Genomic DNA, 25,742 nt, shown 5'->3' on the forward strand with positions numbered 1-25,742 from the left:
CAGACGGCCTGTGGGCTGGGACTTTGAGAACCCTGGTCTTGAGTCTAGTCAATCACAGAGGCTGATGAATTTGATGGATGTCTGGTTAAAATATGGAAAGTGAACACTGTGCTTGGTTTTCCTTTAAAATGGGCTATTTTAAAACTTTTTTTGATATTCATAAAGTCCAGTGTGTAAAAAGCTGATCTTACCTTTATTATTAAACACAAGGATTAATTGTACTTACCTCTAGCATTAGGAATGATGTGGGTCTGCAAGCTTCTTACCCTTGATGCTGCCAGAATCCTGGGCCAATGCCTGTAGTTCTTTGGTTTTATTATGCTTGCTTGCCCAAATCGATGCTTCAACCTCTCCATGCTGTTCCATATCATGCAGTCAGGCATTATCTTTAACATCCCTTTCTTAGTTTACCGTCTCTGTTACACTGTAAGATCAACTCTATCACTCAGTTTGGTACCTCTCTCCTCCCCGCCTCCCTTCCCAGTCCCTCGATTCAGTTTCTTGCTGCTATTCATTCTGCATCTGCTATTGCTAAATGTTTTTTTTTCTTCAGTTCTCATTCTTCACTTCTCACCCAGTTCATCATTTTAAATGTCCTTTCAAAACATATTGTCCTTTTCCCCACCTCCTTAATGCTAATGCTGTACTGCATTGACATTTTTGCTACCAAATGGGAAATACTGTGTTTGTACCATTGCTTGACTTGCTGCTCTGTTTCCACGGTAATCCTCACCCAATACTTTTGTTTTTAAGGTGTTATATAAATAAGGTTTGTTGGCAGTGTTGTGTAGCCATGCTGTTCCCAGGATCTGAGCGAGACAACGGTAGGTGAGGTAATACCTTTTATTGGACCAACTTCTGTGCATCAGATGCCTCAGTAACAACTATATGGGTGAAACCAGACAATCGCTATGCTCTTGAATGAACTTGCACAGAAAAATAAGACAAACACCCATATCACTCCACATCTGATCTCTCAGTTCTCATGTTCAAATGAAACCTGCATAATACCTTCAAAACATGAGCCTGAGAATTTAAATTCATAACTCTGCTGGAAACTAAAAATGTGGACTTCTCAGAGACACTGGTTTTATGGCTCATTACAACAATTTGTAACTCACCCTACTGCCTGCTATCCCTTAACTGCCCAGTGAATGTGAACCCCTTATGTTAACAATCAGTCTCACTGTGTATTTAGTTCAGACACTTTGGTTAACTTCCCCATACCTGAGGAAGAGCTCTGTGTAGCTCGAATGCTTGTCCCTTCCACCAGTTGGTCCAGTAAAAGATATTACTTCACTTACCCTAAGTTACATTAGACACAAGGTATGTCTACACTATGAAATCAGGTCGAATTTATAGAAGTCGGTTTTGTAGAAAGCAGTTTTGTACAGTTGACTGATTGTGCGTGTCCCCACACAAATGCTCTAAGTGCATGTAGTCAGCAGAGTGAGTCCACAGTACCGAGGCAACCGTCGACTTCCGGAGCGTTGTACTGTGGGTGGCTATCCCATAGGTCCCGCAGTCTCCGCCACCCATTTGAATTCTGGGTAGAAATCCCAGTGCCTGATGGGGCTAAAACATTGTTGCGGGTGGTTCTGGGTACATATTGTCAGGTCCCCGTTCCCTTCCTCCCTCCCTCCGTGAAAGCAGGGGCAGACAATCATTTTGCACCTTTTTTCTTGAGTTACCTGTGCAGACGCCATACCACGGCAAGCATGGAGCCCGCTCAGCTCACCGTCACCGTATGTCTCCTGGGTGCTGACAGACGTGGTACTGCATTGCTACACAGCAGCAGTTAATTGCCTTTTGGCAGCAGACAGTGCAGTATGACTGGTAGTCGTCATCGACGTAGTCCTGGGTGCTCTTTTAATCGGGTGCCTGGGCAAACATGGCAGTGACTCAGCCAGGTCATTTCCCTTGTTTCGTCTCGTGGCGATTCAGTCCTACTGGCAGTGTGCTGTCTTTTAACCTCCAGCCAGCAGAAGATGATGGCTAGTTGTCATACTGCACCGTCTTCTGCTGAGCACCCAGGAGGAGATAATGGCTAGCGGTCATACTGCACAGTCTGCTGCCAGCAAGATTATAAAGATAGATGAAGTGGCTCAAAACAAGAAATAGACCAGATTTGTTTTGTATTCATTTTCTCCTCCCTCCCTCCTTCCCTCTGTGAAATCAACGTCCTGCTAAACCCACTTTGAGTTCTATCCTTGAGGGGGCCATTCAGTTTCTCGCAAAGCCACCACCTTTGATTTTAATTCCCTGTAAGCCAACCCTGTAAATCATGTCGTCAGTCGCCCCTTCCTCCGTCAGGGCAACGGCAGACAATCGTTCCGCACCTTTTTTCTGTGTAGACGCCATACCACGGCAAGCATGGAGCCCGCTCAGATCACTTTGGCAATTAGGAGCACATTAAACACCACGCGCATTATCCAGCAGCATATGCAGCACCAGAACCTGGCAAAGCGATACTGGGCGAGTAAGCGACGTCAGCGCAGTGACGTGAGTGATGAGGACATGGACACAGACTTCTCTCAAAGCACGGCCCCTGGCAATGTGGGCATCATGGTGTTAATGGGGCAGTTCCATGCGGTGGAACGCTGATTCTGGGCTTGGGAAACAAGCACAGACTGGTGGAACCGCATAGTGTTGCAGGTCTGGGACAATTCCCAGTGGCTGCGAAACTTTTGCATGCGTAAGGGCACTTTCATGGAACTTTGTGACTTGCTTTCCCCTGCCCTGAGGCGCAAGAATACCAAGATGAGAGCAGCCCTCACAGTTGAGAAGCGAATGGCGATAGTCCTGTGGAAGCTTGCAATGCCAGACAGCTACCGGTCAGTCGGGAATCAATTTGGAGTGGGCAAATCTACTGTGGGGGCTGCTGTGATGCAGTAGCCAACGCAATCAAAGATCTGCTGATATCAAGGGTAGTGACCCTGGGAAATGTGCAGGTCATAGTGGATGACTTTGCTGCAATGGGATTCCCTAATTATGGTGGGGCCACAGACAGAACCCATATCCCTATCTTGGCACCGGAGCACCAAGCCGCCGAGTACATAAACTGCAAGGGGTACTTTTCAATAGTGCTGCAAGCACTGGTGGATCACAAGGGGCATTTCACCAACATCAACGTGGGATGGCCGGGAAAGGTACGTGACGCTCGCATCTTCAGGAACTCTGGTCTGTTTCAAAAGCTGCAAGAAGGGACTTTATTCCCAGACCGGAAAATAACTGTGGGGATGTTGAAATGCCTATATGTATCCTTGGGGACCCAGCCTACCCCTTAATGCCATGGCTCATGAAGCCATACACAGGCAACCTGGACAGTAGTCAGGAGCTGTTCAACTACAGGCTGAGCAAGTGCAGAATGGTGGTAAAATGTGCATTTGGATGTTTAAAAGCACGCTGGCGCAGTTTACTGACTCGGTTAGACCTCAGCGAAACCAGTATTCCCACTGTTGTTACTGCTTGCTGTGCGCTCCACAATATCTGTGAGAGTAAGGGGGAGACGTTTATGGTGGGATGGGAGGTTGAGGCAAATCGCCTGGCTGCTGGTTTCGCACAGCCAGACACCAGGGTGGTTTGAGCACAGGAGGGCATGGTGTGCATCAGAGAAGCTTTGAAAACCAGTTTCATGACTGGACAGGCTACGGTGTGAAAGTTCTGTTTGTTTCTCCATGATGAAACCCCCCGCCCCTTGGTTCACTCTACTTCCCTGTAAGCTAACCACCCTCCCCTCCTCCCTTCGATCACCGCTTGCAGAGGCAATAAAGTCATTGTTGCTTCACATTCATGCATTCTTTATTCATTCGTCACACAAATTGGGGGATGACTACCAAGGTAGCCCAGGAGAGGTGGTGGAGGAGAGAAGCACCAGGAGGGGTGGTGGAGGAGGGAAGGACAAGGCCACACAGCACTTTAAAAGTTTAAAACGTTAAAACTTATTGAATGGCAGCCTTCTGTTGCTTGGGCAATCCTCTGGGGTGGAGTGGCCAGGTGGCCGGAGGCCCCCCCCACCGCGTTCTTGAGCGTCTGGGTGAGGAGGCTATGGAACTTGGGGAGGAGGGCGGTTGGTTACACAGGGGCTGTAGTGGCGATCTGTGCTTCTGCTGCCTTTCCTGCAGCTCAACCATATGCTGGAGCATATTGGTTTGATCCTCCAGCAGCCTCAGCATTGAATCCTGCCTCCTCTCATCACGCTGCCGCCACCTTTCAGCTTCAGCCCTCTCTTCAGCCCGCCACCTCTCCTCACGGTCATTTTGTGCTTTCCTGCACTCTGACATTGTCTGCCTCCACGCATTCGTCTGTGCTATGTCAGTGTGGGAGGACAGCATGAGCTCAGAGAACATTTCATCACAAGTGTGTTTTTTTCACCTTCTAATCTTCACTAGCCTCTGGGAAGAAGAAGATCCTGTGATCGTTGAAACACATGCAGCTGGTGAAGGAAAAAAAAAAAGAGGCAGTGGTATTTAAAAAGACACCTTTTCTAGAACAATGGCTACACTCTTTCACAGTAAACCTTGCTGTTAACATTACATACACAGCACATATGCTTTCGTTCCAAGGTCGCATTTTGCCTCTCCCCCCCCCCCCCCATGGTTAACAGCGGGGAACATTTCTGTTCAGCCACAGGCAAATAGCCCAGCAGGAACGGGCACCTGTGAATGTCTCCTTAAGAAAAGCACCCTATTTCAACCAGGTGACCATGAATGATATCGCTCTCCTGAGGATAACACAGAGAGATAAAGAACAGATGTTGTTTGAATGCCAGCAAACATACACTGCAATGCTTTGTTCTACAATGATTCCCGAGTATGTGCTACTGGCCTGGTGTGGTAAAGTGTTGTACTATAGTGGGTGGAATAAGGCTGCCCTCCCCAGAAACCTTTTGCAAAGGCTTTGGGAGTACATCCAGGAGAGCCGCAAATGCCACGGCAAATTAATCATTAAACATGCTTGCTTTTAAACCATGTATAGTATTTTAAAAGGCACACTCACCCGAGGTCCCTTCTCCGCCTGGCGGGACCAGGAGGCAGCCTTGGGTGGGTTCGGGGGGCACTGCCTCCAGGTCCAGGGTGAGAAACAGTTCCTGGCTGTCGGGAAAACCGGTTTCTCTGCTTGCTTGCTGTGAGCTATCTACAACTTCATCATCATCATCATCTTCCTCATCCACAAAACCTGCTTCTGTGTTGCCTCCATCTTCATTGAAGGAGTCAGATAACATGGCTGGGGTCGTGGTGGCTGAACCCCCTAAAATGGCATGCAGCTCATCATAGAAGCGGCATGTTTGGGGCTTTGACCCAGAGCGGCCGTTTGCCTCTCTGGTTTTCTGGTAGGCTTGCCTCAGCTATTTATGTTTCACGCGGCATTGCTTCGGGTCCCTGTTATGGCCTCTGTCCTTCATGCCCTGGGAGATTTTGACAAATGTTTTGGCATTTCGAAAACTGGAACGGAGTTCTGATAGCATGGATTCCTCTCCCCGTACAGTGATCAGATCCCGTACCTACCATTCGGTCCATGCTGGAGCTCTTTTGCGATTCTGGGACTCCATCATGGTCACCTCTGCTGATGAGCTCTGGCCAGCATGGCAAGCTGCAGGTGACCATGCAAACAGGAAATTGAAATTCAAAAGTTCGCGAGCCTTTTCCTGTCTACCTGGCCAGTGCATCTGAGTTGAGAGTGCTGTCCAGAGCGGTCACAATAGAGCTCTCTGGGATAGCTCCCGGAGGCCAATACTGTCTAATTGCATCCACAGTACCCCAAATTCGACCCAGCAAGGCCGATTTAAGCACTAATCCACTTGTCAGAGGTGGATTAAGGAAATCAATTTTAAGAGCTCTTTAAGTCGTAAAAAGGGCTTCATGTGGACGGGTGCAGGTTTCCATCGATTTAATGCTGCTAAATTCGACCTAAACTCCTAGTGTAGACCAGGGCTATGTGAATAACGTAGCTGGAGTCACCCAGAAGAGAACTCACGTTGAGACTTTAGTCTTCTTGTCTGGGGTAGAGTACAGGGGTCGACTGGACAGCGATCTGCAGTTGATTTGGTGGGTCTTTACTAGACCCGCTAAATCAACCGCCGGCGGATCAATCTCAGTGCATCCCTGTGGTAGTGTAGACCCGCCCTGAGGCGTAACATAAGATCATACCATAAGTGAGTAGTGTAACAGATAAGAGTGTCTGGGATGGCCTTGCTGAAGGTGACTTAACTGAATTGTTCTGTGAACAGAGACCCTGAATTCAGTCTTGGACCACATTTGTGTGACTGCGGAGGGAATCAACAGTGCAGCAGAGAACAGTGTTGAAACTCACTGTGCTGCTGTTATAGCTGCTAGACCTGCACTTTAAGTGTATTTTAGTGGGATGATCTGGTGCGTTCATTTTTGCTTTCCTGTGTGCACCCTGATTGTGTCTGAATCAGACACTCATGCTGTTCTGTCAAGTGTTGCCAACTCTTTATGATTTTATCCAAATCTATCAATATTGGTGTCTTTATTAAAGTCCCAGCAGGAGTCATGTGATTGCCAGGTGCTCTGTTCTCAGTTAGATTTTTTTTTAATTGTTGTTCACAGGGGAAAACCTTGAAAACATGAACCCTAAAGGCTAACAACCAGAAAGGTTCTGTTTATTTGCCAGCACTTAATATTTTTCAAAATCTCATGGTATTTTAGGGCTCGACTCATGACTTTTGAATGCTTAGGGTTGACAGTACAGCTATAGATAACCTGTAGGGAAGCAGAACGACTTAAATTGTGCGCACGTTATCCCTTGCTGCAGTGCAGTAAAGGATTATTTTGCTTGCTCTGTCGTGTAACATGAACCTTTGCTATCGCAAGTCTGACCAGGAATCTGAGTTTGAGCCACAGCGGGTACAGGCTTGATCATGCTCCTGCGCAATTGATATTTTGAGGAGCCTACCCTCTTGGGACTGGGATGAGGGAAGAACACTAAAAAGAGGTGTAATATAAACTTGGTTCTGTTGAACCATCATGCTTAGCTGTCACTTTGGCGGCAAGACCATGGCTAGATTTCACTGTGAATAAATGTGTGGGAACAGGATATTTTTACCTTAACTGCAATACTAGGATCTGTTTCATGCCAATGCTAATCTTGTTGCATTGAGTCATAATGAAGGGAAAACATATGAAACTAAATAACTTCTTTGGATATCTAACAAATGAGTTTAACAGAACCCTGCTCTCTTGTTACTGTTAGTTTTGTAATCTAATTATGATCAGTATCTCTTGCGCTGCAGGTTAATGATACAGAATTTGAATATCTGTCATGATATTTCTCAGTTTTGTTGTGAGGTCTCTTTATAAAACTTCTCCCAGCAACATCCTTTCCTTTCATGCTCTCTCACAGCCTGACGTGATCTATCCCCCACTTGCATGTACACACATAGGATATATGTACACTACAGTTAGACTCCTGCGACTGGCCCAGGCCAGCTGACTTGGGCTTAGGCTGCAAGGCTATTTAATTGTAGTGTAGACATCTGGGCTCTGGTTGGAGCCCTGGCTCTAGGACCCTGTGAGGTGGGAGGGTCCTAGGGCTTGGGCTGCATCCTGAGCTGGAAGCCTATGCAATTAAACAACCCTGCAGCCCGAGTCAGCTTAATTGCAGCGTAGACATACCCATACGTACTGCGGTTGTTCCCCTGCAGTGTTGCTTTGAGACAACCGCTGTGCTGCAGCCACACTCATTTTGTGTCGGAAAGTACTGGCACCAAAATATTTCGGGGACATAATGAAGTCCAATGTTCCTCAAGTAAGAAGGACTTTTCTTCCTTCAGCATATTCTTATCACACAGAGCTTGTTTGTGGTTGCAGCAGGTGTGATAGACCCAGGCCAGTTGGATACAGCAGAGTAGCCTTATTGGGAACCAGGAAGTGGGCGGGCAAAGCCCACCCACTGCTAAAGGATCCCCCCCAGCCTAAGGGGGGGGGTCCACAGGACCTGGAAAACCAATTAATTATGGGGGACAAATAATGAACAACAGGGACAGGAGTGCGGTCAAAGGGTTAAACGGAGGGAACCTGACAGGGACACCGAGCAGAGAACCCTGGACAGCGCCCACTGCTCCTCAAAGGCGTCAAGGGAGTCAGTGGACGCCGCCCAGAGGAACTCTGCCCGGAGGCGTGAACGGACAGAGGATTGGAAATAGGCCCCACAGTCGCAGGAGACTCCATCGGCCAACCTCCTCACCCTGGTTTTATAGATGGCCACTTTAGCCAGGGCCAGGAGTAGGTTGACCAGGAAGTCCCGCGACTTAGTGGGGCCACGGACAGGGAGTGCATAGATAAGGAGGTGAGGGGAGAAGTGCAACCAAAATCTTAACAAAATATTCGTGAGGAGCCGGAATAGGGGCTGCAACCTGGCGCACTCCAAGTAGACGTGCGCCAGGGTTTCCCTCACGCCGCAAAAGGGGCATGTGTCCGGGATTGGGGTGAACCGCGCCAAGAACACGCCCGTGCTCACGGACCCGTGAAGGAGCCGCCAACTGATATCCCCGGCGGGCCTCGGGACTAAGGTGGAGTATAGGCTGGCCCACCGGGGGTACAGCAGAGTAGCAGAAGGCAGATATACTGGCCACTGGCTTAACAGTTTTCTGTTCCCTGACTGACCAGAGCAGGGGCTGCTCCAGGCTAATGAGAACACCTGACTCCAATTAACCTGCAAAGAGTCAGGTGAGGCCATTAAGCTAACGTGACCACCTGACTCTAATTAAGGCCCTCTGATACTATAAAAGGGCTCACTCCAGTCAGGCAGAGGAGAGCCAGAGGAGAGGAAGTGCGGCTGAAGGGCTGGTTAATGGAGACACCCTCAAGCCATCGGTAAGGGAGCCCTAAGGTAAGGGTGAAGAAGAGAGGAGCGGGAGAGCTGTGGGAAAGTGGCCCAGGGAAATGTAGCAACTCTGGCAGTGAAAGGTCTGCTGCCAACAGCTGCTACCATTAGGGCCCCTGGGCTGGAACCCGGGGTAGAGGGCGGGCCCGGGTTCCCCCAACCTGCCACTGCAGAAACACCTCCTGGGAGGGGAAGACAGGCCCCTGTCAGGACAGGAGGCTAAACTGTTTGGGAATAAGCCCATAGGGACAACAGAGACTGTGGGAGTTCTCTCATCAACCTCCATTGCTGGCTTATGATGAAAAAGGCTCAGTAGACTGTAATCCTGGCCCTAGAGAGAGAAGGGCTACGTGGAGGGTCACAGTGAGCCTCTGAGGCTAGCATAAACTGCCTAGAAGTGTGGGACCTACAGGGACAAGGACGGAGCTCTGCCACACAGGGTAAACAGCAGGTCTCTGGGACAAAGCTTCCTTTTCTTTGGTCGCACTGGCAAATCGGATGTAATGTTTGTAATTCTTTGTGTATACAACAGACCAGGAGATAAACACTAAAGGCTAAACAGCATTGTTCGGAAATGACCGGTAACTCTTGATTGGGGATGGGGGGAGGAGGGGGAGCATGTGACCCCCACACATCGCCTCTGGGCTGAGGAGCAACAGCAGAGCCAAGAACGCCAAGGCAGTGGCGAACAAGCGCCTCAGGGAGCATCTCATGGCAACTGTGCTCCACATGCAGGGGGGTCGCTGGCTGGCACCGGGCTACTTTGGGGAAGAGACAAGAGTGTGTCGGGGCGCAGCTTGGAGCTGTGCTGCCTGCCCGCCCTGCCTGCGGAGCACCAGCCATGCAGAGGCGGCCCAGCTCAGGGAGCAGGGCAGGGAAGGCTGTTGGGCAGCCAGCTTTGCTATGGCTCCCACAGCGTGGAGAGCCAAGAGCCAGAGCGGGCTGGGTGGCTCCCACCAGCTTCTGATTTGCCTGCTCCTGGCAGAAGGCAATTGGTGCACCCCACAGTTTGAAAACCTTTGTGCTAATTGGAAGGCAGAAATCTTGGGGGGGGCATGGTCATGTGCCCTCCTCACACTCCTTCATGTTGCCTCTAGCATTGCTGGAGGGCTTTGGAAACTAGGTCGTCAAGCTGGCCCTGCTGCATTCCCAGCCTGGTCAACCCTAACCAAGAGGACGGCAGCTCTGTCTTCCTCCCTCTAATTAATTTTGGCCCCTCCTAGTCCCCACATCACCACTTTACCCAGATATGTTTGGGGTATGATGGAGATACTTTTGTCCAGTCAGGAGGGTGTGATAGGCTGTGCTCTATTTGATCAGTGCCGATTTACACATTAGACCAGTGGTTCTCAACCAGGGTACATGTACCCCTGGGGATACACAGAGGTCTTCTGGGGGTACATGAACTCATCTGGAGATTTGCCTAGTTTTACAACAGGCTACATAAAAAGCACTAGTGAAGTCAGTACAAACTAAAATACAGACACTGACTTGTTTATACTGCTCTATAGACTATACACTGAAATGTAAGTACAATGTTTATATTTATAATTATATGGTAAAAATGAGGATGGCAGCAATTTTTCAGTAACCGTGTGCTGTGACGCTTTTGTGTCTGATTTTGTAAACGAGTAGTTTTTAATTGAGGTGAAACTTGGGGGAGGCAGGGTACACAGGACAAATCAGACTCCTGAAAGGGGTTCAGTAGTCTGGAAAGGTTGAGAGTCACTGCATTAGACAATCAAGATAATTAAACTTTGCTCTCCTTTAGCACCTTCCACCCCAGGATCTCAAAGACACTGGTGAACTCTGCCTCACATCCCCCTTGTGAGGTAGGTAAGGAGCATTACTCCAGTTTCCATGTAGGGAAACTGAGGCATAGAGGCTGAAGTGGCTAGGACACACAGCAGAGTAGGATTAAATGATCAGTTTTCATCTTTGCCACAAGGCACCATGAACTCTTAAGTCCAGTGTTTAATGTATTTTAGTGATCTAAAAAGGGGGGTGATTAGTGAGATAGCGAAATTTGCAGATAGTTATTTAGGTTTGTCAGAACCAGAGGGAACTGTGAGGAACTTGAAAGAATGAGTAACAGGATGGCAAACAATTCACTACCAATAAATGCAAAATAATGCACATTGGAAGGGAAAATTTAAACTACTCATACACCTCACTGGGTTCTAAATCAACTATATCAATTCCAGAAAGGAACCTGGGTGACACTGTAGACAACTAAGTGAAGACCTCTGCTCAATGTGCTGCTGTGATATTTAAAAAAAAAAAAAAAAAGGCTAATAAGATATTAGGCTGCATAGGGAATGGGATGGTGAATAATAAAGAGAATAGTTTAATGTCTTCACATAAATCAGTGATTTAGCCTTATCTGGAATATCTCAAAATAAAATTGCAGAACTAGATGGGATTCAAAGAAGAGTGAGAATGATCAAGGGCCTGGAAAAACTGTCCTATGAAGAGAGTGGAAAAATTTGTATTCCTGACCTTAGAAAGGAGACTAATAAGAAAGAACATGATAAAACTATATAAAATGTGTGGCCTAGAGAAGGTAGATTGGGAACTTCTTTTCTCCCTGTCTCATAACAATAGAACAAAAGGATATTCAGTGTTGTTAATGCGGGGGAAACTCAACACCGATAAAAGGAAATACTTTTTCTCACATATAATTGAACTGTGGAACTCCCTGCCACAGGGAAAAGTTGAAGCCAGGAACTTAACAAGATTCAAAAAGGGACTAGATATTTATATGGATGTAAAGAATGTTCAGAGTTGCTATAATTAATGATTTTGTGGAAGGGATATAAAATCTCATGCTTCAGGTCTTAAATCAATCTCTAACTCGGAGATCACGATGATGTGGGGGGCAAATTACCTCATGTCTGCTTCCTGAAGGGTTCTTAAACCTTCCGTTGAAGCATCTGATGCTGGCCAGTGTTGGAGATACGAAACTGAAGTAGTTGGACTGTGGGTCTGATCCAGCCTGGCAATTCCAATGTTCTAAGGTTACACAGAAAACTAATCTCTGGGCTGTGAATAGAACCCAGCAGCCCTGACTCAGTTTGCTCCTCTAGCCATTGGACCAAGTATTTTCCCCTTCTGATTTATTTTTTTATCAGCATGTTAAGACCTGTCTGACTTGAGCTTGAAATGGGATAGACATTTTGTTCTGCAAACTGGTAAACGTGCCAGTAAACTATGTGGACGGGTTTTTAAGTCCTGATTAACACAAGGGCAAAGTTGCTGAGAATTTCAGTTGTTACACTTCCAGCAATGTAGGATGCATTCTTCCACCAAACGGGTATATACAAATGAGCAACCAGATAGTGAATTTTTAAATACAATTTTAGTGACACTTCTCCCTTCTCAACACTTCCTTTCCTTTTTGATGATGTCCGGATATTAAAGCACAGGTACTCTTTGCCTGTTTGGTCTGGAAAAGGCCAACGTTCCTGCAAAGCATTCTCCCTTGCCTTTATATTTCTGTCCCTACCCACAACTTTTAAGTCCCTTTTTGTTCCTTTCCTGTGTACATTAGCAGTCATTCTCTGTTGGCAGCATTGGATATTATAATACAAGGTAAATAATATCACCTTTCTCAGGTGATGAGATGACCTAAACTGGCAAAAATCTGTGTCCTAGACCAATCCCATAAATGGCGAACTGGTCCGCTTTCGTGAGACGGCCCGTCCTGACATGAGAAGATGGGAAATCAGTGTGGGGGCCCAAGTTGTTAAGCACGAAGCCAAAGAACTTTTTTTTTTCTTTAATTCTTTTCAGATCTTTTAACTAGATTGGAAAGCTAGAAAATAACCTCTGTGTTCACGCTTCATCCTGATTGTTGCATAAGAGTAAAACTGAATTAATTGCAAGTTCAATACATGATGATGCATTGGCATGAAAATATGAACCTTTGGCCAGAGCATATTACAAGAGAAAGCAAATGCTAGGGAGAGACTATTGCGTGTGTGTACTCATGCCAGGTGCAGGTGGACTTCTGACTCTCAGGGCTCAGCAAGTGCAGTGAAATTAATTGACACTGTTTCTGTGGGGGTTCGCATCCCAGCCTAGCAGTAGAATTTCAACTGCCATATGCTGTTCTGAGTCCATCTTTTGTCTCCAAGGACAGGTAGATGTGTTGTCTCTTAAAAAAACACGCACCATAAAACTCTAAACTGAACTGTTAACATTTAGGTTATCTGTTTAAAAAAAATATTAATGGCAACTCTTGTTTTGTTTCTTCAGTATATCAACTGTGGTAATCTGGAACAGCTGTTAGACAGTAACCAGCATCTGCCCTGGATGGTGAGGGTGAAATTGGCATATGACATTGCTCTGGGACTCGGTTATCTTCACTATAAAGGCATTTTCCACCGGGATCTTACATCAAAGGTACCAAGTATATAACTAATGGAACTAATTTAAGGGATATATTGTGCTCTAAAAGCACCACTTTGCTGGCTAATATACTCAGCTCTTCATCCCCTTCCAACAAAGAAGCTCTGTTACATAAAATGTCATTTAAAGGATTGTGAGAGAAAGTTGAAACAGTTTATAGGATTAAAATTATTGTACAGAACAAATGATGTTGAGAACAGTTTGTCCAGAAGCCTTAGAAGTGAGGTCACTTGTAAATGAGTTTGGATTAGGGTTTCTGAGAACATGGCTGCAGAGCTCAGTTTTTAATTCCTAATTATGTTCAGTAATTTATTTAAAACCCTGGGCATTTAAGCATAAAAATCTAACAATTGGAATTGGATTAAAATCCTATAAGGAGTTAAGGTAGGGTGACCATATTTCCCAAAGAGAAAATGGCACACCCCCAGCTGCTTGCCCGAAGGCTCCCCTCTCCGCACGAGACCGTTTCCTGGTTGCTGGAACCCTGCAGGGGTCCTGCATGCTGGAACGCTGCTTTCCCCTCCCCCCAGCCCTACCTCCCGCCTGCAGGGGGCTGGCATCTCCACTTGCCCCCTCTGTACCACACCCCACTTTTTGACAAAAGTGGCATTTGTCATGTTTGCTCTTGCCAACTGATCAATTCAGCAAGAGCAAATGGGACAAATGCTTCCTTTTGGGGGGGGGAGGGGGAGTTGGTCTGGCCGGGATAGGGCTTAAAAAAGGGATTGTCCTTAAAAAAGGGAAGTGTAGAACAGTATTGGTCTCTCCACAGCTTTAACCTTGGTTATCTTCTTTACATCTCATTTTCAAACTTCCCCTTCTCTCCACCTAACTTCAGCAAGAGCAGACCAGTCTACCTAAAATATCACATGCTCTGGAATGAGCTAAATAGTCCTATGGGGAAGAAGGGCTTAACTATGGGGAAATAGTGGGAGGAAGTCACATGTGGAGTCAGCAGGCCCTGGGAAGGAATAGTGTCTATATGGTATGGCTTGCAGGTCTGTTGGGACTCCTGTCACTGAACTACTCGCTGATTTAAAAAATAAATAAAATAAATTCCCAGGTGAAAATAAAACAAAACAAAACTTGGAGCTAGATCTTTTTTAGACATATCACTTCAACAAAAAACTCAGAGTACTGCCAACTTCAAAAGATCAAAAAATGAATGAGTCACACCCCAACAAATCAGGAGATTGGCCCTCCCAAACATGTGGTTATTTACAAAGAGATTATATTATTTTTTTCTGTCTAATGATTGGTGAACTGCCCCTGTCCCTCCCCAGAGCAAGAGAATATGTTAATGCTGCATGCTCCCAAATGTATTGGCTATGAGGATTTTGGCCCTTGCTGCAGGAGTTCTCACCCCCACATCTGCCTGTCTGCTGCCCAGCAATAAACTGTGTTCCCCTCCCAACCTCCAAACCAATCTTGTGCCCCTAGTTTCCAAATCAGTTCTGCTCCCAGTCCCCATCAGTTCTGTCCTCACCCTCAACCAATCCGGTCCCCATCAGTTCTGCCCCACCTCACACCCAGTCCCGAGCCCTCAGTTCAGTCCCCCCGCCTCACGTCTGCTTCTTCTGGGGTTCTTCCCTCCTCCTAACACTGGGGGGCTGCAGCAGGGTCCCCGCTCTCCTTTCAGGCTGGGGAGGGGCTCCAGGGCCTCTTGTAGAATCACAGAATCATAGAATATCAGGGTTGGAAGGGACCTCAGGAGGTCATCTAGTCCAACCCCCTGCTCAAAGCAGGATCAATCCCCAATTAAATCATCCCAGCCAGGGCTTTGTCAAGCCTGACCTTAAAAACTTCTAAGGAAGGAATTACTCCCTAGGTAATGCATTCCAGTGTTTCACCACCCTCTTAGTGAAAAAGTTTTTCCTAATATCCAACCTAAACCTCCCCCACTGCAACTTGAGACCATTACTCCCTTGTCCTGTCCTCTTCTACCACTGAGAATAGTCTAGAACCATCCTCTCTGGGACCACCTCTCAGGTAGTTGAAAGCAGCTATCAAATCCCCCCTCATTCTTCTCTTCTGCAGACTAAACAATCCCAGTTCCCTCAGCCTCTCCTTATAAGTCATGTGTTCCAGACCCCAATCATTTTTGTTGCCCTTCACTGGACTCTCTCCAATTTATCCACATCCTTCTTGTAGTGTGGGGCCCAAAACTGGACACAGTACTCCAGATGAGGCCTCACCAATGTCGAATAGAGGGGAACGATCACGTCCCTCGATCTGCTCGCTATGCCCCTACTTATACATCCCAAAATGCCATTGGCCTTCTTGGCAACAAGGGCACACTGCTGACTCATATCCAGCTTCTCGTCCACTGTCACCCCTAGGTCCTTTTCTGCAGAACTGCTGCCTAGCCATTCGGTCCCTAGTCTGTAGCTGTGCATTGGGTTCTTCCGTCCCTGCACTTATCCTTATTGAACCTCATCAGATTTCTTTTGGCCAAATCCTCCAATTTGTCTAGGTCCCTCTGTATCCTATCCCTGCCCTCCAGTGTATCTACCACTCCTCCTAGTTTAGTATCATCCGCAAATTTGCTGAGAGTGCAATCCACACCATCCTCCAGATCATTAATGAAGATATTGAACAAAACTGGCCCCGGGACCGACCCCTGGGGCACTCCACTTGACACCGGCTGCCAACTAGACATGGAGCCATTGATCACTACCCATTGAGCCCAACAATCTAGCCAACTTTCTACCCACCTTATAGTGCATTCATCCAGCCCATACTTCTTTAACTTGCTGACAAGAATACTGTGGGAGACCGTGTCAAAAGATTTGCTAAAGTCAAGAAACAATACATCCACTGCTTTCCCTTCATCCACAGAACCAGTAATCTCATCATAGAAGGCGATTAGATTAGTCAGGCATGACCTTCCCTTGGTGAATCCTTGCTGACTGTTCCTGATCACTTTCCTCTCATGTAAGTGCTTCAGGATTGATTCTTTGAGGACCTGCTCCATGATTTTTCCGGGGATTGAGGTGAGGCTGACTGGCCTGTAGTTCCCAGGATCCTCCTCCTTCCCTTTTTTAAAGATTGGCACTACATTAGCCTTTTTCCAGTCATCTGGGACTTCCCCCGTTCGCCACGAGTTTTCAAAGATAATGGCCAATGGCTCTGCAATCACAGCCGCCAATTCCTTTAGCACTCTCGGATGCAACTCGTCCGGCCCCACGGACTTGTGCACGTCCAGCTTTTCTAAATAGTCCCTAACCACCTCTTTCTCCACAGAGGGCTGGCCATCTACTCCCCATGTTGTGATGCCCAGCGCAGCAGTCTGGGAGCTGGCCTTGTTAGTGAAGACAGAGGCAAAAAAAGCATTGAGTACATTAGCTTTTCCTACATCCTCTGTCACTGGGTTGCCTCCCTCATTCATTAAGGGGCCCACACTTTCCTTGGCTTTTTTCTTGTTGCCAACATACCTGAAGAAACCCTTCTTGTTACTCTTGACGTCTCTTGCTAGCTGCAGCTCCAGGTGCGATTTGGCCCTCCTGATTTCATTCCTACATGCCCGAGCAATATTTTTATACTCTTCCCTGGTCATATGTCCAACCTTCCACTTCTTGTAAGCTTCTTTTTTATGTTTAAGATCCGCTAGGATTTCACCGTTAAGCCAAGCTGGTCGCCTGCCATATTTACTATTCTTTCGACTCATCGGGATGGTTTGTCCCTGTAACCTCAACAGGGATTCTTTGAAATACAGCCAGCTCTCCTGGACTCCTTTCCCCTTCATGTTAGTCCCCCAGGGGATCCTACCCATCCGTTCCCTGAGGGAGTCGAAGTCTGCTTTCCTGAAGTCCAGGGTCCGTATCCTGCTGCTTACCTTTCTTCCCTGTGTCAGGATCGTGAACTCCACCAACTCATGGTCACTGCCTCCCAGATTCCCATCCACTTTTGCTTCCCCCACTAATTCTTCCCAGTTTGTGAGCAGCAGGTCAAGAAAAGCTTCCCCCCTAGTTGGCTCCTCTAGCACTTGCACCAGGAAATTGTCCCCTATGCTCTCCAAAAACTTCCTGGATTGTCTATGCACCGCTGTATTGCTCTCCCAGCAGATATCAGGAAAATTAAAGTCACCCATGAGAACCAGGGTGTGCGATCTAGTAGCTTCTGCGAGTTGCCGGAAGAAAGCCTCATCCACCTCATCCCCCTGGTCCGGTGGTCTATAGCAGACTCCCACCACTACCTCACTCTTGTTGCTCACACTTCTAAACTTAATCCAGAGACACTGGATTTTCCCCGGCTCTGGCCTATAAAAGTGGGGAGGGGCAGAGGAGCTGACCTGTTGCTCACAGGATGGGTGGGGGAAGGAGAGGGAGATTGAGCTCTGATTGGTTTCTCTGCAGATGGCCAATCAGAAGGCGGCTTCCCCCCTTCCTTTCCCCTCCCACTCGTCTGCGCTGCAGACTAAAATTTGCTATCTTAATGTCGCTTTGGGGAATGGAATGTGATGCATGTATAATATTTGAAAGGGGCCTCATCCCTGAAAGCAAAAGTACAGAATGTGATCCAGCTCCAACACTAATTAAAATACAAGAGAAGGGTTTTTTTTGTTCTCGCATGTAGTTTTTTCAAAAAATCCTGCAGCACACCTGTTCAGGCCTGATGGCACACCCTAATCCTTGTTTGGAAAATACACCACTCTAAGGAGTGCCTGGTGGTAGTGCAGCAGTAAAACAGTCTGTGATGATGGGATATGGAAAGGGCTACTGTAAACCATCGGAATTGATCCACAAAACCAGTAGGTTTTATTTTTAAAGCACAAAAGGTAAAGTTCATTAATAGGTCACAGTGGAGGTTGGCAGGCTAAAAGCTTGAGCCAACAGCTGTATTGTGAGCAGGCGAGCAGTATTGTCTCTCATTTTCTTCCAATTATGTAGTGAAGGGAGTAGGGGGTCACACAAATACCTAGATAGGGTCCTTGCCTTCTCTGTTCTTTGGAGGAGCAATGTACAAAATTCCTGCTCTCAAATGGACAGATATTTGTGAATTTCAAGACAGTGACTTTTGTTTTTCATGTTGTATTACTGTGTGAAACATACTTCAAATTGAAACTAAATGCTATGAAAATTATTGGTTTTGACTGTACACCCTGCTGGAAGAGTGAATTTTGCTTTGGAGGAGGAATGTGTTCCCGTTGTCAGATTTAAAAACATAAATAAATCAGTAACTGCAGGAGACACACGTCAACTATGTAGGCCAAGTGGCTTTTGGCTACTGCTTTGAAGACATGGCTAACATCCTGTGGTATTCAAGTGGCTTTGGATCGATGCCAGGACACTTACTGCAAATTCAGGGAAGATTTGACATGTTTTAGCCTTAGAATGGAAAGACTGTGGCATGGCTTGGATTGTGCAGGTATGGGATGAGCAGAACCACCATTGAATGCTGTTTTTTTAACTGCTCCTCTTTCTTCAGTGCACAATGATCCCTATAAATCAAATGAGGACAAAAACGAGGGATTCAGAATATTTGAAAACACCCAAGCAAGCAGTGAGGATAAGGGATGTAGTTTCCAGAAATCTGCTGGAGTCTGCTATTAATGAGATTAAAAGTCAGTTACTGTACAATGAAGCAGTTTCTTCTTTCTTTACCTATTATGCTCAACTGGGGCAAGAATATCCCACTACAAGAATTACTTTTAATAAGGGGTTGTTTTACTATAGGAATTTGGCATGAATGGAATCCCCCTACAGATTTTTTGCTTTTTTTTCCTTTTGGAAAACCTTATTTGATTCCTTATTCCTTTCATAGTGCAGAAATCACCATAGCTACATATAGTTTACTCCATTGAGTATGGTTGCAGGAATGTGCACTATTCTGGCAATAGTGTGGTGCGTGGCAGTATATTAATGGTGTTAAGACCCACAAAAATGGAGACTTTTTACAAGAAAAAAATCCTGAAGTGAAACTGGAATTTTTTTAAAATTAAATTTTAAAATGTAGGATTATATGCTCCCTTTCATTTACACAGTGTGAAGAGCCACAGAACGCACAAATCCCATGGAGGGAGGGTCTGGGTGGGAAGCTCAGCTCTGCATGGTTGAGGAGGTACAATTAGGGGGCAGATTTAGGGAAAAAGCCTAACTTGAACTCCATCAGAAGTTGAGGTCCCTTCCTCCCTCCCAAGTTATTTTTAGACCATGGCTGGTGTGTGTGAACAAGAGTCAATGCTAGGGTGACCATATTTCCCAAAGGGAAAACTGGATGCCGTGTGGCGCTGGCCCAAGCCACTCGGCTGAGAGCCCATCCCCAGTGTGGAGCTGGCCTGAGCCACTTGCCTGAGCCGCTCCCCAAGCCCCATGTGCGGAGCTGGCCCAAGCTGCTCACCCAAGATCTGCCTACCCCCCATGCGAGGCTGGGGCTGGTGTTGCTGCTTGCTCAAGCCCTCCCTGCCCGCCTCCTGAACCCTCCCTCTCTCCCACATGGGGCTGGCATCGCTGCTCCCCCACCGCATGTTCCTCCTCAGTCCACTTCTTTGACAAAAGTGAGCATTTGTCCCTTTCCTCTTGTCAACTGATCAAGTTGACAAGAACAAACAGGACAAATGCCTACTTTTGCCAGAAAAGTCTAAACGGCCAGGTCTTAAAAAAAAAAAAAAAAAAAAAAAAAAGGACTGTCCTGGCCAAAATGGGATGTATGGTCACCCTAGTCAATGCTGTAAGTCAGAGGAGGGGACATGAGAGAGGCTAAGGCAGGGTATAGACGCCTGGAAAGACTACAGGGCTAATCCCCATGCATGGCTATTGCAAACCACTCCCTCGCCCAAATCTACACCACCGCAGGCTGTACCTCTCAGCACCCGTGAATTTGTTCTCCCTTTGGACACATTTTAAGATGAGGCCCCCTAATTAATGAGGCTTTTCTCCAATAGATTCTAACATTTCTGAAGTAGGTCAGATTATGCGTCTGAACTGTGGCCACTCTCACTCCTCAGGCTTCTAGCCCAGCCGATCCTAGTTCCTGCCCCTCCCCTGTTTCTCAGTCTCCATCTCGCCACCCCAGACTCTTTGTCCTAGAGTGCTACTCACTTCTGGTCTCATTGCCTAGCCAGTCCCAATGTCTGCGCTCCTGGGTCCCAGTTTCCCTCAGCCAGCCTCCAGTCCCAGGCTCCTTGTTCCAGTTTCCCCTCTCCTCCACAAGCTCCTTGTCCCAGACTACTTCCCCCAACCCCCTCCAGTCTGGCTCTTGTCTCCTTAGCAATCAAATCAAGCAGCTTCCTTCTCCATAAGAACAGCCATGCTCGGTCAGACCAGTGATCCATTTTGCTCAGTGTCCAGTCTCTGACAGTGGCCAGTGCCAGGTGCTTCAGAAGGAATGAAGAGAACAGGGGAATTTTAAGTGATTCATCCAGTCCCAGCTTCCGGCAGTTGAAGGGTTAGGGAAAGCTGGAGGATGAGGTTGCATCCCTGACCACTGAGGCAAATAGCCGTTGATGGACCAATCCTCCATGAACTTCTCATTCTTTTTTTTAACCCTGTTATACTTTTGGCCTTCACAACATCTGGCAACGAGTTCTACAGGTGGACTGTGTGTTGGGTGAAGAAGTCTTTCCTTTTGTTTGTTTTAAACCTGCTGCCTATTAATTTCATTGGGTGACCCCTGGTTCTTGTGTTATGTGAAGGGGTAAATAGCATTTCCTTATTCACTTTCTCCACACTAGTCATTATTTTATATTCCTCTGTCATTTCCCTCCTTAGTTGTCCCTTTTCCAAGCCGAACAGTCCCCGTCTTTTTAATCTCTCCTCATATGAAAGCTGTTCCATAATTCTAATAATTTTTGTTGCCCTTTTCTGTACCTTTTCCAGTTCTAATGTATTTTTTGAGATGGGATGACCAGAACTGCACACAATATTCAAGGTGTGGGCATATCATGGATTTATATCATGGCATTATGATATTTTGTTTTATTTCCTGTCCCTTTCCTAATGGTCCCTAACATTCTTTTAGCTTTTTTGACAGCTGCAGCACATTGAGCAGATGTTTTCAGAGGATTATCAAATGACTCCAAGATCTTCCTTGAGTGGTAACAGCTAATTTAGACCCCATCATTTTATGTGTGTAGTTGGGATTATTTTTTCCAATGTGCATTATTTTGCACTTATGAACATTGAATTTCATCTGCCATTTTGTCACCCAGACACCCAGTTTTGTGAGATTCCCTTTGTAACTCTTCACAGGCAGCTTTGGACTTAACTGTCTTGAGTAATATTTTTATCGTCTGCAAAATTTGCGACCCTGCAGTTCACTTCCTTTTCCAGATCATTTGTGAATATGTTGAACAGCATCGGTCCCAGTACAGATCCTTGGGGGACCCCGCTATTTACCTCTCTCCATTGTGAAAACTGACTGTCTATTTCTACCCTTGGTTTCCTGTCTTTTAACCAGTTACTGTTCTTTGCACACTGGCAGGGGTCATTGATAGCACAAGGGAAAGAGAGGCACTCTGCCCTCAATTTCAGTACCTGGGCTTGACTTCAGTCACAGGGAAAGTCCTGTTCGGACTGAGGCTGGAGCATGCTCAGAGCAGACAGTTTTCAGGGAATTTAGCTGTAAAGCTCTAGGAAGTCTCAAGTGAGCATGTGCAAACTGCAATTTTTCAAAGGCTTACAACTTTGTCAGATTTGGTTGGATTATCATGGGGAAAGCAAAAGAGACATCCCTGACATGCAGGTCACTGCCTGCCAAGCTTCAACTCCCTGCTCCAAAGCATGGGGATGCCAGAGTTTCTCGACGAAAAAGTTACCAGTATTTAACACAGGCAAACAACATATTTTCCCTATGTCTCTTTCTTGGAAACAGCTGAACAGTTTTATCTGAAATTTTTCAAAAAAATTCAGCCTGAAGCAGATACCTGGTGTGGAAAATTTCAGCCCAAACAGTTATTTTGACAGAGTTACAAACAACTGAAAACAGGGTCTTAGAATGGGAAATGTCAGGCAGTCTTAACAGGTAGCACTACCAGCCTCACCTATAATAAGCTGTGGGAGGAGGAATCATACTTTTCACCCTGTATTGCTTGTTTCTTTTTTAAAAAGAAACTAGGCAGTTCAGTTTCAAATTTTGTTTTATAGTCATTTTTTGTCCTCGCTACTGTCTGGCTCTCTTGTACTAGCAAAATGATGGTATTTGGATCCCAACACTGCAGGGCAATGTTCACATGCACAAAGTTGTCTTTCAGTGTGAATAATTCTAATGCAGCTTTGGTGTACAGTCTTATTTAAATGCAAAACATAATTTTTGTCTTAAATGAAATTGTCCTTTGGAAAACATGATGTAATTTTAAACTTTGCCTACTGGGACTATGAAGTTGCTGTTTACATTTCATTGTCAGCATTGCTTTTGATACTGATAGGGTGGCTCTTTAAAACCAGCTGACACATCCCAGTTGACTTAAGTATTTTAACTAAGTAGCAGTTGTCATAGGATTGTAAATGAGTAACATTCCTGAATTTTTCTGTATGTCATAGACTCGCTCTGTATCATAGTGAAAAATAAAATGGTGGAGATGCTTGGTCTGAACAACTTATTTTTAACACTGAAGTTTGTGAATCTATTTATTTTCATCCGTGTTTATGCAAAATAGAAGGTTGCATTTTCCCTAGTAGGATTATGCTGTGCAAAGCAGATATTAAGCTCCCATAACATACAAAAGGGCCTTTGTGTTCTCTCACATCTGTCTCTGCATAAACAGCTATGTTAACCCTTTAGGGCTGTACAGAGTTCCTTTCTTTTATTGAAGTGACTGTCTCAGCAAGGACTGAAGTCTCTCCATTTAAAAAAAAAAAAAAAAAAAAAATCAAAATCCAATATGGTGGTGTTGGGTTGTGTAAACCTCCAAAAGAAACAATGAGTCTCTTTATGGAGGAGTCCCACAAGAAAGCATAGAGAATTCATGTTTTATTGCATTGCGTCTTACACAAATAGTCTAGTGGTAGGTTGGAAGAACTTTCTTAAAGGCCATATTGTAAAGCAGCCTGGCATTTTATTTCTTCGGCCATTCCTGCTGTCAGCCTTTCCATCAGACAGGGGTTTGAACTCTATGTTATTAGTGGAACTTGGCATAAAAGTTCTTCTCACTGATGTAATTGCTTTTCTTTGCCTTCTCCAGAACCTGAACAATATCAGCTTGGTCAGGTGTTAGAGTAACCGTTCTCTTTGTGTTGCACTCTCTTTACTAAATAGTTTCTCTCTCTTAATTTAAAGTCACTTTTCCACGTGTTAGCCTATATTTTGTGTTTATCTTAAATTAATTTGGAAGTTTAGAGTGCGTGCATAGCGATGTGCACTCTGAATGCAGCTCCCATCATCCTTATTTCTTATTGTGGGACCAGCAGGAGACTTTTCAATAATTGCATCAAAGGTCCATTAACTATCTTGTGTATGTTGTGGACTGCAGTGAAGCTTGGAGGATGAAAATTAATTCAGTGGTGCTGTGAATATTCCTAAAACCTTATTTGAGGTCTGGACCCAAGTATCACATCATAGAGCAAAGCACATCAGTGTGGAATGCTGTTTTTTTTTTTTTTTTTTCAGAAAATTGTTCTATTGTTTGACATGAATCCAGGAAACTCTAAGGGTGAAATCCTGGTCCCATTGAAACCAATTGCAAAATTCCCATTGGGTCTAGGATTTCACCATAGGTGGGGTTTGAAGACTCTCAGGGCTTGCTTGCATACATACAAACTTGCACAGATTTAATTAATCACTTTAATTAAACTAATGTAAACCTCTGAATGGACACCCTTATTTTGGCCTGAGTGTCGTATTTCACCTGTTCCCAATTGACTTAAGCAAAACTAAAAAAGCCACTTTTGTACAGAAATACGTGTATCCCTATGGGTTTAACTATAGTATGTCTACACTGCAAAAAAAGGTGTGGACTAACCAGAGTTGAGAAAACTTGGGTTAAAATAACAGTTGAAGATACAGCAACTCAGCTTTTAACTTGGGTAAGCAGTCTGAGTACAACCCTGGCAGTCCTATATGCTTGAACTTGGGCTGCTAACCCAAGTTAAAAGTTGAGTTCTCTCCCCTTCACTGGTATTTTAACCCAAGGTAAGAACACACCTTTGTGCAGTGTAGTTATACCCTCTCTCTGTTTAAATTCACACCTCATGTTCTACCAGGGCAGCTTTCCCAGATAGACAAGGTCTCAGACGTCTACCAGCAAAAGCAAGGAAATTTAGGAGTCCAGATGTCTTCCTGGATTTAACTCTGAGCAGCACAGTGTGGCAGCACAGTTGGTAAATTCTTTGTAGGTAAAATCTGAGGCCTCAGGCTGCTCCCACTGCCTCCTGGGATTATGGAGGAGCTCACTGGCAAAACTGTCAAACCTAGAGCTGAGAGGCGCTGCTACCATGGTGCAGTGCCTGGTTGGCTTCCCTTCTTAAAATGCCACCTCTCAAGCCAGCCTTTGCCTCAGAGAACCCAGTTTGCAAGTTTCGCAGATTCTCCTACATATCAGTGAGTTTACAGCGGTAAGAAAACATCAGCTGGGAGCTATGCTGTGTTACGTGTATCACACGGGTGGGTTATTAACTGGTAATATAGACTAACAGACTAGTGAATACCCACTTCGTCCGATGCATGTAGTGGAAATTTCCAGAGGCAGGCATTAATATCCCTGCCTCTGGAAATTTCCACTACATGCATCCGATGAAGTGGGTATTCACCCATGAAAGCTTATGCTCCAGTACGTCTGTTAGTCTAAAAGGTGCCACAGGACTCTTTGCCGCTGTTACAGATCCAGACTAATACGGCCACCCCTCTGATAATTGGTAATAGTTGCACTTGGGAGTTGAGGTTGATAAAAATGCCATACATCTTCATTAAGAAAAGGAGGACTTGTGGCACCTTAGAGACTAACCAATTTATTTGAGCATAAGCTTTCGTGAGCTACAGCTCACTTCATCGGATGCTGTAGCTCACAAAAGCTTATGCTCAAATAAATTGGTTAGTCTCTAAGGTGCCACAAGTACTCCTTTTCTTTTTGCGAATACAGACTAACACGGCTGTTACTCTGAAACCTATCTTCATTAAGGAATTTCTTTAGACTGAGAGTTGGTACATATTGCTGGTATAGGGACAAGTTGTGACCAGGGCACTCTGTCACGTTGGCAGAGGTTTTGCAAAACCTAAACCCAGTAGAAATGTTTCCATAGATCTCTAATTCCAGTGAAAACATTTTTTATTTGGATTATTTGTTCCCCTGCAATGTTTCTAAACCAAACTTTGGAGCTTTGTGCTAGTGCATGAAAACCAGGTGAAACAAATTAATCCATTCTCGCTGACCAAGTTGAGTGAAATACAAAAAGGAAAAAAAAAAAAAAAAAGTATTAATGGCAAGAAGTAAAAACTAGATTTTAAAAATTCCTTTAATATGAATAATTGAACAGGTTAGAAGACTTGTTGGAATTTATAGAATGATTTTTTTAAACCTGACATTCTTTTTAAAATTTGATCTTTGAATATTT

The 25,742-nt window shown here is 45.5% G+C and overlaps 1 protein-coding gene across 3 annotated transcripts in view; it reads left to right on the plus strand.

Annotated features, from left to right (window-relative positions):
- The window catches only part of TESK2 (testis associated actin remodelling kinase 2), a 123,164-nt gene that overhangs the window by 71,100 nt on the left and 26,322 nt on the right, over positions 1 to 25,742 (plus strand). For all 3 annotated transcript variants that reach the window (XM_077825442.1, XM_077825441.1, XM_077825443.1), the window contains one exon: positions 13,105 to 13,251. In XM_077825442.1, coding sequence (XP_077681568.1) covers positions 13,105 to 13,251 — 147 coding nt within the window. The remainder of the gene's footprint in view (positions 1 to 13,104; positions 13,252 to 25,742) is intronic.

Source organism: Eretmochelys imbricata, chromosome 8, assembly GCF_965152235.1.
Source record: "Eretmochelys imbricata isolate rEreImb1 chromosome 8, rEreImb1.hap1, whole genome shotgun sequence".
In the NCBI taxonomy this organism is placed as follows: Eukaryota; Metazoa; Chordata; order Testudines; family Cheloniidae; genus Eretmochelys; species Eretmochelys imbricata.